The 14,133-nt window shown below is 37.1% G+C and overlaps 1 protein-coding gene, 1 long non-coding RNA gene and 1 other non-coding gene across 3 annotated transcripts; all 3 read right to left on the reverse strand.

Moving 5' to 3' along the window:
- Positions 1-3,479: 3,479 nt before the first annotated feature.
- LOC103931233 (probable protein phosphatase 2C 25) lies at positions 3,480-5,572 on the reverse strand. Its single transcript, XM_009340666.3, has 4 exons — positions 5,031-5,572; positions 4,277-4,615; positions 3,991-4,170; positions 3,480-3,877 (listed from the first exon to the last, which is right to left on the reverse strand). Exons 1-4 carry the CDS (start codon positions 5,481-5,483, stop codon positions 3,719-3,721), a joined length of 1,131 nt encoding a protein of 376 aa, XP_009338941.2. The 5' UTR covers positions 5,484-5,572; the 3' UTR covers positions 3,480-3,718.
- Positions 5,573-9,358: 3,786 nt separating this feature from the next.
- LOC125468654 lies at positions 9,359-9,498 on the reverse strand. Its single transcript, XR_007251039.1, has one exon. It is a non-coding gene; the product is annotated as a small nucleolar RNA snoR136 (small nucleolar RNA).
- Positions 9,499-10,765: 1,267 nt separating this feature from the next.
- LOC103931234 lies at positions 10,766-13,517 on the reverse strand. Its single transcript, XR_007250935.1, has 4 exons — positions 13,384-13,517; positions 12,825-12,920; positions 11,930-12,002; positions 10,766-11,056 (listed from the first exon to the last, which is right to left on the reverse strand). It is a non-coding gene; the product is annotated as an uncharacterized LOC103931234 (long non-coding RNA).
- Positions 13,518-14,133: the final 616 nt, after the last annotated feature.

A 14,133-nucleotide genomic window follows, 5' to 3' on the forward strand; every position in this document is an offset into this window, starting at 1 on the left:
GCTTTGAGTTAAACAACACAATGTTATCATTCACAAAATAGAGAATGAGTAAGTGTCAGTACCTAATTAAGTCTGCAATTAATCCCTTCAATACAAGATCTTTCTAGTGTTTGTATTCATAATTTTGATACCTTCTATTGAGCAAACAGTTATATTTAATTTGGAGACAGAATCAGCTTTTATGAGATTTAGAATTATCATTCAAGATGTGGTCAAGAATGTTGTGTACAAGGCGCTATTCTTCGTACGGGAAAACAAATGTCAGCACATAATTCCTTCGATCATATACTAAACCAATAGACTGATATTCAAAATTTGGCGTCACTTTCCACAATCATCACGAACTAAGCCAGTATGCAAGATCCATTGCATCCAAGTAACTTGGGGAGCTAGCAGTGCTTAAACTGTTTCATGGCTCTTCCAATGCACCATTCGACTCACCAGCAACATTGGATGCTCCATTTGATAACCAGCTTGTGCTGTTGGAACTTGAATATATTGAGTATGTGGAAGTAGGGTTACCTCGAGAATTACAAGTCTGTGCAACCGTGCTACTTCTTGTCACCTTGAGGCAAGCATTTCTACCCTGTGGTCGAGCAATAAATCACAATGTCTATTAGTCTCTTGTTTAAAGACTTCACAAATAAAAGCTGGGGAAATTTCTACTATCTAAAAAGATGACGGATAATTACTTTTCCCATACATTTCTCCAGATGAGAAGCAAACCTCCAACCATAATAGACCAACCACAATTCATGCACTCAAACACTTCGCTGGCTACAGAAGGATGATTCTGCCCAAATATGTCAACCATGTACTTGCTATTTGCTTCACCACTATTACTAAGATCAGCTACCCTCACTCGTGCTTGGGCTGACAGCCTTAGGCCATCTTCAACCGAAGGAGAGCCAGATGACTCGTTTCAGCCCTATAGCCCTATAAGAAATTAATATTTTAATGAATAGTATCAGGCCATATTTCTTACCATCTCCAACCGAGACCACATGCCAAACATAGCTCTGTGACAAAAAACCATCTCCAACCGATGGGGCCAAAGAGCTATAGGGCTAAACATAATTTATTATTTAAATTTAAAGACTACAACAACTTAAATTTAAAAACTACAACTAAAATTTAAAAAATACAACTTAAATTTTAAAACTACAACAACTTAAATTTAAAGTCTATAATCATCATCATCATCCGCTATTGTAGGATTATAGTCGGATGTAAACAACTGCCGTCGGACCATAATTTCCTTTTTTTTTTCAATAGGCCAAACTCATTGGAGTGTAATCCAAAGTGTTCCTTTGCATGTTCCTATCATCCATCTCTTCTTGAATTTGTTTTGCCCGTTCTTCGTGTCTACGGTTCCTTTCTTCTGCGGCAAAGGCATTTTGCTTTACCATTAATCACAATGACGTCGTCACTTCCTGTTGAACAGCGTAATCATCATTTGCCTTGCCATTTTCCTTCAACCTTCGGGCCTTGTTTTGTCCCATAACCTTAGGTATGGAACCTTCACCCGAAGACAGATTTTCTACCATTGTTTCTTGAATGGTAGGAGATTCATGTTCATCCCCAACTGCATTTGAGGATGCATTTCCGAACACCGGCGTATGAGCAACTTTTTCTTGAGGTGGATTTTCAAATAACACCCACCCTTTACAAATTTCCCTACAACCGTGATCATTAAAGGGTTTCAAGTTGTCCTCCATATACAATTCCTCCGCTTGGCGTAACTAGAAAATATAATTACAAAAATTAAAGGAAATTAGTTTATGAAATTAAATGTAATATAATTAAATATTAAAAATAACTTGTGAAAACACTTACTTTGTCGTAGTAATTGGCTCTGTTTTCATGTCTGCTTTCAGCCTTTAACACTGGTTGATGCCATTTATTCAAACTTGGATGAAGATGATTTTTCCATCTTGAAGAACAACTCTCGTGATGTCGGGTATTTGGTGGAGTGGTGCGTTCGTAGAACTTATAGTATTTTTCGGACGTACGAGTCCAAACACCTTCACTTGTTTGAGAACTCTCCCTCACACTATCTTCCGAAACCCATCTATAAGCCCTGCAAAGAGTTTCATCTTCTTTTCGGGTCCATGCCCTACCTTTCAATGCAGATCCACCCATTTGAAAATTATTGAAAAAAATTGAAGCAAAGATTGTTGAAAGAGGTAAGAAATGTTGTAGGAGAGAAATGGTGTAAGATAGTATGGAATTGTGAAAATAATATGAGAAATGGTGTAGGAATGGCTTAGATATTTATAGGAAAAAATAGGAATTTTTAAATATATATTTTTTAAATTTGTACCAAAAAAAAAAAAATCAAACCCAATGGTTAACTGACATTAGGTAGCCATTAGATTCAAATGTTTGGCCCGGCCCGGGGCCGGCTGGCTGGCTGGGTTGGGTCAGCAGTTGGCCATTTTCTCCTTTTTTTGCCCAATGGGGCCTACGAGCCCTTTGGCCTAGCCCTCAGTTGGAGATGGTTTTCGTGTCATTTTGAGCTATTTTCGGCCCTATGGCCTTTTGGTCGGATCGGTTGGAGATAGCCTAAGAGACTTAAAGAAAGATTAGGGAGGTGGGGATGGGTGAGAAGGGGAGTGTGGTGAATGGGGATGGTTTGAGTGGACTTGGTGTGGTTTGGGTGAACTTTGGTTGAAGCTGGTACATTATGGTGGAGACTCAGTCTGGGCTCGAGTAGGCAAGTGTAGAGTGGACTTAGCGTGATTTACTGACACAACCATTTTACGAATTTCAAATGAAATATTGACAACAAACCGCTCAAACATTTTCAAATCAAATATTGACAATAAACCGACCAAACATTAACCACGTATCTAGACAAGTTCTTAGAAAGACAAAGCATTGGAGGACAAAATGCATCATCAACTAAGACCCAAAAATGGTCGTGTGGTTTGGGTGAGAAGGGGAGGGTGGTGGATGGTGGTGGTTTGAGTGGACTTGGTGTGGTTTGGGTGAACCTTGGTTGAGGCTGGTACATTATGGTGGAGACCCAGTCTGGGCTCGAGTAGGCAAGTGTAGAGTGGACTTGGTGTGATTTACCGACACGACCATTTTACGAATTTCAAATGAAATAGACAACAACCGCTCAAACATTTTCAAATCAAATATTGACAACAAATCGATCAAACATTTACCACGTATATAGAGAGGTTCTTAGAAAGATGGAGCCTTGGACAACAAAATGCAGCATCAACTAAGACCCAAAAAATGATAAATGATGGAATCATAGGGATGAGGTTTAGAAGCCTTAGGGTGTTGACTCAACATTGACCGAGTAGTTCTATTTCCAGAACATATTCTCAAATCCTAACACATCCCATAAAAAATTAAACACAAAGACAAAGTCTTACGCACAACGGATGTTGATATCAAGTTTTCAACCGTCGACGTCGTATACCGAATCAAGGGGAGAAAAGGTCAGAGAGTTTGTAACATTCTAATGCGTAAATTATTCTAAAAGAATGGAATTAATCAACATCTTGAACTAAGTCAAGTTCTACAAAGAATTAAAGAATAGGGCTGCAACAATTATACAAGTCAATGACTAAGCTCGATCTACCTTCTACGGGTGTTAAAAAAATTGCAGCTACGATTGTTAAATAATTTAGCATAGATATGGCTACTACGAAGTCCAAACACGATGATCTTTCCGATGTACCACCTCTCATTAAGCCGAAAATTATAAGTAAGGTCTCAATTCGACTACCATCACGCTAATATCGTCACAAGAGCCGCGTGATGTAGATAGTTCTATCAGATTTTTGCAAGCCACCAAAGTTTGCCCGTCAGTGCCTAAGCATGAAGGACGAACAACATCCACTGCTTCTTGGTTGCTAACCTGAAACCAAAGAAATAAATCCAATTTAGTTGATGAGGACTAATTTGATCCAAATAGTATGTATGGAACTCTATTGATTCAAAAGCACAATCATGACAAGGGGATTAATATACCTTATCCCATAATCCATCTGAGGCCATGATTATGAACTCATGTTCGGGTTTGATTCTGAGTACTTTGGTCTCTGGCTCTGGAATTACATATTGTTTAAGCTGCCTATCTCCGATTCCTCTGGATACAGCTAGAGACCCCTGAATTCTCCAAACACCATGGCATAAATCGACATATCCACCCTGCAAAAACAAATTCACCGTAACTATCAATCCCAATTCGAATAAGGCTTTATCTGAAGTAACCATAATGTATAACAATTTGGTAGAGAAGAGCTCAAATGCTTACCAAGTTCTCAATTCTGGCTTTCTCGTCTTCCCTTGATGGCCGATGATCAGATGTGAGGGCCTCAGCAGCACCTCCACTGCTCAAGACAGCACGACAATCGCCAGCATTGGACACAACCAGGTTACCATTCCTGATCAAAGCTGTTAAAGAGCATGATCCACCACGAAAATCCTCTTTAAGAAAATCAGAGTCCGTATTCAGATAACCATGCTTAATTGCCTCCCCAATTTCATCATCACCCCTCCTCGCAACTTCATCTAAAATGTTCTTTGACAAGTTCTCTGCTGCAAACTCAGCAGCTTTTGCACCTCCATGCCCATCAAATATACCGAAAATCGCCTGCAGAAATAAAGTTTCAGCATCTCGAATTCCAATTATCAAACCGCTAATTCGACTAACTACAATCAGTAAAGTCGTAAAACATGAAGCACCATTCTGCTTTAATAGATCAAAATAGTCTATATATTCTCCAAACTCCTAACATAGAATTCAAATTCCACCATTTCAGAAAAGGGTTTTAAAATTTTCCATCATTTCAGAAACTAATAACACAGAATTTTAATTAAAAATTAAACTAAATTAGTTATGGTTTATATGAAAACCTCAACTTGATTTCTCACAATTCTGCCCAAAGCTTTCAAATTTCCGGAAATCATACATCAAGCATTCGAATTTCTCAAAATTCAGCTCAATAAAAACAAATTAATCCCAATTAAAAAAATTAAGAAAAAAAAGAGAGCAACTTTAGAATTACCTGTTTGGAATCACCTTCAAGATTAAGACTAGCTGAGTAGCGATCCTCCAAAGCCTCTCTCCTCCCTCTCTTGCAACACACGTAGTAGTAACCTTCTCTATCTTCCTCCATCATCTCTCTCCTACCCGCCGTCGACAGCGTCGGCGGACCAGTCCCAAATCCCGAGGACACCACCGGAATACAAAGCTTCGCCGGCCTCTTCCTCTTCAGCTGCGTCACTGGAGACCCCGGACCCGAACACGACAACCCGCTTGGCGGATTCGGGATCCGAATCCGAAACGGCGACGACGGAGACGAACACGAAGCCAATCCCGACGGTGATAAGGCCGACGGCGGCGGCGGCGGTAAAGTTAGGGTTTCTGGGGCCGGAGAGATCATGGAGGATTTGTTGCAGAACAGAGACGACGGCGGAGAAAACATCGGGGAGTTAGCAACTGCGACGGAGCACGACATGTTCCCCTTTTCGGTTTTATTATTCCGATTCCAAAGACAGTTCGTGTTTTTTTTTTTTTTTTTTTCCTCCTTTTCTGCGTTTGTTTGGATTTAAAATTTTGGTTGAAGAGAATTTTGATTATATAAAGGTGGCTCCACGGGGTGGGGTCCACGCATTGTTCCGTGTTTGTGGGCCCCCAATGGGCTATTTTTAAACAGTGTTTTGACCAGTTATTTGGGGCATTACTTCTAGAATGTCGATTTTGCCCCTCTTTGGATTTGCTTTGACTTTTAGTCGTTGCTTGAGATTAAAGTTTTGGTTATTCAACAATTTCATCTTGTTTTGATTGGAATTTCTTTTGTTTCATTTTGGACAAACAAGTATTTTATGGAGTTTTGGTGGACGTCTACGAACTCCTTGTAAATATTAAGTGAATTCTCTATGCTATTTCACAAGAAGACTGAATTTCTTAAAGCTTAAAAATTATTATTAATCATGTTCAACGTTTGTTAGCATGTTATCTTAGTCATGATTATTAATTTATCTGGAATTATTTAAGCTTCTTTTTAATAGGTAAGCTAATCACTCATTAAATCCTGGTATTGGAGTCTAATTAATCATGTTTTCCTTTTTCTTTGTTTTCTCTAGAATTTGTACATATATGTAAAACCAATGAATTAGCACTATAATCATTATGCACATTTTCTTCATCATCTTCTACATTGGCGGGGGAGTGCATGATTAATGTTTTGCAGAGCTGATAATAGTTGGTTAGCTCCATTCCGTGAATTACAATGCATTGGGAACAATTTAGGCTCCAAGTCTGTTCCACTGATCGTTCTATCTTTCTTTCGGTGACAATCACTTATTTTTAATGTTAAAAATAATTATTTCTTTTTATCTCTACAGGGTTATTCGTTTTGAAAATTAAAACTAATATTATCTGAGCAAATTATGGTTCTAGATTTTTGGATGAAACGGTCTCAAAACCCAAGCAATTTGAATATATCCAAGTCAATTCCAATTCGGTTTCTAGACCCAAAAATAATCCAAGACATTTTTCTTCAAGATTATTATTGTTATAGTTTGGTTATGTTTATCTTATTTCACAAGCCTTTTACCGTTCAGTTGGAGTGCTTTAGTCCGCAGGGGCAAATCCGTCCAATGAAACAACACCGGGCCCCTTCCCCCCGGTAAGTCGGATAACACTAAAACTGGAGGAGATAATTAAGGTGTCAAACACGTTAATTAATTTCAATACGGTGTTTGACTACTTACTAACTAAGCTAAGCTAATGATGTCATTCAAAGTGTGGGCCCCCGCGCTCTCTCTCCCCTGATTGGTGGTTTGATGAGCTTCCGCGAAGTTACCGTTGCAAACAAGGTCGTCGTCGTTTGCCGATGCTGCTGTCCTTGTGGGGAGGGAGCTGACTCGGAAATGACTGAGAAATGACCGTTGGGAAACTGTGCGCGTTTACTAACGGTCAACATGTAGAAGTTTGAAATTCCGGTTTTGCACTTGTTTTGGTGTGAAATTTTGAAACTGTGCCACCGTGTAGTTTGAATTTTGAATGTTGCCATATTTGTATGTCAATTGAATTGCTAAACGTATGATTTTGTTCTAAAAACTCTCTTCTCTAATTATTTTAAGCTCAAAAAAATCTCTTTCGTTGAATTCACCTCTCCCACACCTAATCCTATACTAGAACAAGAACAAATTTATTATTGCGATCGACCATAAGATAAAGAAGCCAATTGAAGCAAGCATTAGCAGTATGTTATATTATATTCCCTTGATCTTCTTCTTCTTTTTTGAAGATGATAAGTGATCATTAATCAAACAAAACCAAGAATATCGTCGGTCAGGAATACAATTCCACAATTATGAATGCAACATAAAGATAATACACAACTTGTTCGACATAACTACATCTAACGAAATGGAAAGATAACGCTCATAATCCTTAAGCGAGCGCAAAAACCGACCACTACTGATAACAGGAGGAGAAAATAGCACCTGATTTGATGTCGATGACTCTATTATGTTGGAGTTTCAATTCGAAGTGGTAAATTATGATTTTAACTTATGATCAAATTCAAATTTTTGTTTGATTTTGATGAATTGTGCGAGTTTTTTTTATTTGATTTAAAAAGTGATATAGAGGAGTGCAATCTGATTTTGTTTAGTTTAACCTTTTGATTCGATTTGACACAGGAATTTACAATTTACACATACATTTTAACATTGGATGTCAACTTACTCATAATAAGGCCAAAACTTCGTATTGGGCTCATTATAACGACACAGTTGTTCGTGCATTTATTTGTCGAACTTGAGACTAGGGGTGGATCCACCTTAGACAAGGTGGGTCGGCTAGTCCCTCTCCAAGTTCAGAAATTCTCCATAGAAAAATTGGATGCTACCCTTCGAAAATTTTAGATGCCCTTGAAATCTGTCATACAATTGCTTGATGAATTGTCTCTATGGACACTGGACAAGGTAGTTGTTAGCCTTATTCCATATGTTGCCATATGTCAACAGGCATACAATATAACTTGGCACTTTAGACTCGATGAAACACCAATTTGCATGCTACTACATTCATAAAACTTTCTTGGATAGATTGAGACATTCTTCATGTAAATAAGGGTTGAATTTGTGACATTATCGAGTAAATCAGTTAGAGCAACTCTAAGGGGATTTTGAAGGATTTTAAAAGATTTTGAAATCAAAGTGTAGTCAATTAGGATTTTAAAGAAGGATTTTAAAAGACTTTGAAATTATGGTGTAGTCAAGGTAGGATTTGACATGATTTAAAAGAATACATCCAAATCTAGGTATAATCAATTAACATTTTAAAAGTGCATACAAATCTGTTGGTATTCAAAATGTCATAGATTTTGAAGGATTCTTATAAGTGAGATTTTATGCAATCACAACATACCGGCCCTTGCACTTGCAAATTATAACTGACCAAATCCTAGTGAAAAATTTTAATTTGTGCAAAGAAAATTCGTTGTCATGAAATGTATATGTCGAAGTAATTTTGAGCTAATAAAGTTCTTCTCTATTATCATTTTCTCCAATGTTTTCATCAGCCATTTTTTATCTGACATTCTTATGGTATGCTCTTTTCTGGTCCTAACTGCACCCAAATCAAAATGCTTCATATGGGTATGGTGAATCTCACAAAACAAGCTCCTCTCCTCACCGATGAACTAAATATTAATGGACCAAGGCTGTATCATTCGAGTTAAGCCCTAACTCGGTTGAAATGAACCCACATGAGCGCAAAACTATACCTCAATTCAAATGAGAAATCTATGAAAGAAGTTCATAGAAATCCTATGATAGAAATCCATATAAACCCGACAAAATCCACATAAGATTATAAAATCTATTAAAATTCTTTAAAATCCTGTGAAATCCAAATTGACTAAAAATGACCGTTTTCTCAACCAAAGCCCGTGCCTGTTTTGGGAATGGAGGCCCCAAGACCACCTAAAACTAACCATTTACCCCCTTCCTCTTGAAGCCCAAGAGAGTGGAGTAATTCATCTCTTTGGAGCTTTTTTTGCGTTTTACTTTTATTTACAAACTTTTACCAGTAGTTTGTGATATTATTTTCAGTATATTTTCTTCTACAATTTTACAAAAGGCACCACGTACTTGTTAATTTTTGTGCAATTTAGTTATTTACCCCTAAATTAAAATCAATATTCATAAAAGCACTCAAATTCTGGGCTTTTTTCTTCTTCTTCTGGGCACTTGCAGTTCCAGTTCCTAATATAAAAGAGCAGCTTGTAAGGATTGAAACAGATCAAATTATTTCTACAGATACAAATTAAAACGAAATAAAATATCGAATGAAAAAAGAAAGGGAAGTGGGGGGATTGGATTTAGTTCTCCGACGTCCAAATACCACACAGAAATTGCGGCATTAGATAGCGAGGAGAACATCTTTCTCGGCTCATCTCAAAATTAACACGCACCGAAGCGAATTTCAGTGCATGCTCATACGAAATTCAAAGCCTTTCCCTTTTTATTTAATTAAGAAAAATACCCAATAAATCACAAAAAGAATCAAAACCCAAGAAAAAGGATTGAATTTATGAAGTGGGTTATTTGAAATATAGCTGCTTCAGCGTTCTGAATCTCCCAAAAGTAGCAGACTTGAGGGAGATAATTAAAAAAAGACCGAAGCAACACGATCGATTTTGCTTCAAGGGAACGAGTCGATTTGGGAATTGAAAATCCGCAATGACCAGATAGTGAAGCACACAACTATTTCGTATCACATCGGATTCCCAAAAAAAAAAAAACCAGCAAAAAATTTTGGATGGAAATGATGGAGAAAACACAGAAAATGCGAAGAGCGAAGAGGGTAGCAAATTTCAGAATGGAGGAAGCGGCTGCTCTGATGCCTCAATATATAGAGGACCGAGAGGGAGGAGAGGGTCGGGGGAAACCCTAATTTCCTTCCTCTCCATTGGGTGAACTTACCAAATGGTCCTTGTGCCCCTAGAGTTTTTTTTTTCCTTTTTCCTTTTGATAAGTGGTTAATTACATATTTGTCTTCTAAAGTTTTGGACTTTTTTCACTTTGGTCTTTCAACATTTTTTTGTTGTCTTAATTTGATTAGTAAAACTTTTGAATGTGTGTTAATTAAGTACAAAAAGGGGTTTTCATTACAAAGGCCATGGCCACTAGTTAACGAACATTTCAGTAATCCATGTACTTTTATCAAAATAGACTCAGTATATTGTAACAACGTTTAGTGAGTAATGACTATGTGGACGGACAAGAGTAGATTAGTAAGATACAAAGTGTGCCGATCCTACATCGCATCATATCTTGATAGCGAGATGCATTTAAGTGTGTTGACAAGGGACACAATCGTTTGTAAAGCGTCGATCAACCTAAGAGTGCACCGATGTAGGACACAGCACACGCTTATCACACGTTCCCTAAGCTATTACAACAAAGTGTTTAATGATAGCCCCCATTACAATTGTCCTTGAAATGGTTGAGGGACCAATTTGGGCGGAAAAGAAAACAATTTGAGGACCAAAGTGGAACAAACATTAAGATTCATGGGGCAAATTTGCCACACTTTAAAAACACGTTCTAATTGGTCTACGTTCAAATTCAAAGTGCACTTTCACCTTTCAATAGTTTGAATCAAAATGTAACTTTTTTTTTTTTTGGTTGCTAAAATACAAATATTAAGAAAGCTCTCAGCCAAACGGATATGGAGAATACAGAGATGGGAAAACAAATAAATAACAAAGCTTTCAGGGAGTGGAAAGCAAAACGAATCACAACATGTAACGAAAAATCGACTGTTAGAATTATGCCATACAGCAGGAAGTAAAACTGTCCGCTATAGTAAGTGATAACTGACGCCTAAAACAAGAGAAAAATGGTGTAGGAGATGCACAATTGCTCTCACAAAATCGACAGTTCACAAGTCAAATCTAAATACAGTGTAATACAAGGTGCATCGGCATTCAAATCATCACTCAGTCATCAATCTGAACAGTCCAAGTCAACACTTCATCCAGAGTCCAGGCCTCACCATAGACGCCTGACACTATATTCGAAGGACAAGTTAAAGCTACATTACAATCTTTCAGTTACTACACTAAATCTTTCAGTTCAACCAATGACAGTCCATAAATATCTGATAGATAAGCTGAAAGGAGATTAACTTGTATGGAAGTGTTCATTAGGGACTTCTACAAAGCACAACAATCAGTTGATGAAAATTTTGCATTCGAAGTCTAAACTACATCCTAAAGGATTCGAATATAATCTGGGACCTTTATTCGAAGAACACCCCTGCAAATTAGGCAGTCTTTTTGGAAATCCATAAACAACTTCACCTTATGTAGTTCTTTGTGTATGTTTCTTAATGGCCCGACAAGCACATGTGATGAAGTCTAAAAATACTAGAGAAACCTCAGAACTATTTTAGCATAAAATTGCCACAATTCCTGGATAGTAACAGAAAATGATAAACCCTTCATAATGTTCAGATTATTTTGTTATGGTGCTTTGAATTCATAGCAAAAGAAACCACTTCTCATGTGTAAAAGTGATAATGGAGATTCAGATGAAGTCTAATAATCTATTCAACTACAACAACTAATTCAAGAATTTTTGAAACTGCGCACTACAAAAGAGGGTTGAGTGGCTGCAAAGCCTGCAATAAAGAAGGCAATTCTTCTATTCCAAAATGGATACATAAACTAGAGAATTTCAGTGTCACAAAGGAGGTTGAACCAAGAGCTGTAAACTGATTCACTTTTAGATGGCATCCAAATACCACATTATCTATTGGATCATGATACCATCACATCCAAATGCGTCATAGCAAAGTACATACTACAAGGTATAGTATAACATAATGATAAGATGCTACCACCAAATGATATCCGACAAGAGAAAACGGTTAGAATGTTACCTCTTCCCAAACTCCATCAAATATCGTGAGCCATTGTAACACAAGAACCACAGTAACACAACAACCAAAGTATCTGTTAAGATTAAGGAACTGACAAATGCAATAAACAGCAGAAAGGAAGGGAGAGAACTCCAAATTAAATTTGACCCAGAATGGTGGGATATACAGTGAAAATATTGAATCCTCAATGGCATTACTTCCTCAACATGCAGTTTCCTGCTATATTGCACCAGGCGTTGATGACCAAAAACACATATTTTTATGATACTTATATGTGACATTATGGTAGAAAGGATTAAACAGGCTAAAAAATAGAATCAGTTCTTAGCACACGATGATCAAAGCAACTGTCTAAAAATGAGACACTTTTCCAAATCATAACAGCAAGAAGAATTTCTTATGAGCTCATGAAATGCTAGGGTCCCTATGATTACCATTTTGCTTTTTAGTTTGCAGTTTTCACTTTTTGTGCTTGAGATATGAGGGAAAAGAGGGATGAAGAAGTGTGATGGGAGAGAGGTACAGAAATAAAGAAGAATAAACGAAAACAAAATTTAGAAAGTGAACACAACCAGAATTGGTTTTAGGTTTTTGGTTTTCATTTTGTGTCTCCCTGTATATTATTTTACATTTCCCCCACCATCTTTCCTCGGCTCCACTCTTCTATATCCCTCATTTCTCCCATGTATTTCCCTCTATATCTAACACAAAAATGAAAACAAGAAACTAAAAACGAAATAGTTATCAAACATTCCTAATTGTATACTCTAAATGTACCAGATCAAGGAAATAAGTTCACTCATTGAAAGTATGTAAATCCACATGCTCTCTATAAACTAAAACAAGACAAAATATCCAGCATTCTGAAGAGAAGAGAAGGTAAAACATAGGATACTGAAGAGATAACGCTCCCACCAATCCAACATATAGAGCCCAAATGTCACATTGTAAAGATAGATCTTTCGTTGAACCCAATTCATAACTCTGGAATCTACAAACATCAAGCACAAGATTAGTGCCAGATTAAGATATCTCAGGTCACAGAAAAGTCAACAAAACCATATCCCAAATATTAAAGAAAAACATGAGTAAATCAGCATAAGAAATTCCAGGATAAAAAAATCTAGTAGGATGGAGTTGACTGTAAAGGTCAGAGCTTCATTGTGATCTTGCCCATCTATATGCATACACACACACGCATATATATATGCATATAAGTGTGTATATTTGATTGGATTCCTACAGAACTTTAAATTGAGAAAACCACAAATGGGTGTTTAACAAAATTGGGATTGTACACAAGATTTATTCTAACACAAACAACAATCTACTTCTATTCACAAGTAACCAAACAGATCAGTAGCTTTACATATTTGTCAAATCCTACAAATTATGTATCTTTTTACCGAATCTTTCTCACCAACCAATCAGAGAGGACGAAGCTGATGACTAACCGGTTTCAGAAAACGAAGGGGTGAGTTCAGCGGAGCTGGCCGGAGACGATGAATCGTTTCGAGAGAGAGAGAGAGAGAGAGAGAGAGAGAGAGAGATTTGAGATGGCAAGTGGCAACCAGCGAAAACGAGTTGGTTTGACTCTGACCAAAACAAAAGAAAAACTTGTTCGACCCACTTTAAAGCCCATTTCGTCAATTTATCAATGAGGCCTCTTAGGCCCATTAGGATTAAATTGGGTAAAGCTTTGTGGATCGGACTTTCCCTTAGGCTTGGGCTTTTTAGCCTTTAGAGTAGTTTTATCAACATTCTCACATGTTATGTCTTAGATGAGTAAGTGAAATAAGGTCTCATGGTATTTTTCGGAAATGCTAGGAAGATCATCCACTTGAACTATGTTTGGTAAATTACAGGATGCGACGGTTGATGGTTGATTTTTTTTTAATGATATCAACCTTCACATCTTGTGGTCTACAAAATATGATTTAAAACATGATTTCCTTGGCATTTTCCTTTTTTTTTTTTTTTGGAGAACCACATTATATGTGTACAATGTTTAGTTTTCTAGTTCAATGCTTGTTTGGAAGAATTTGTACTTTTAAAATTAGGATTGAAGAGTCGGGTTCTCTTGTTTTATTCATCGTGATCTTTTTCTGATAGCGTGTCATTTTAAAATGTAACTTTAGTTCTTGATATTTACGTTGAGTTTTGAATAATTTTGTTTGTTTGGTTTATAATATTCACAAAAAAAA

The sequence above is a fragment of a genome, unplaced genomic scaffold (assembly GCF_019419815.1).
Source record: "Pyrus x bretschneideri cultivar Hongxiangsu unplaced genomic scaffold, Pyrus_bretschneideri_v1 Contig39, whole genome shotgun sequence".
NCBI lineage: Eukaryota > Viridiplantae > Streptophyta > Magnoliopsida > Rosales > Rosaceae > Pyrus > Pyrus x bretschneideri.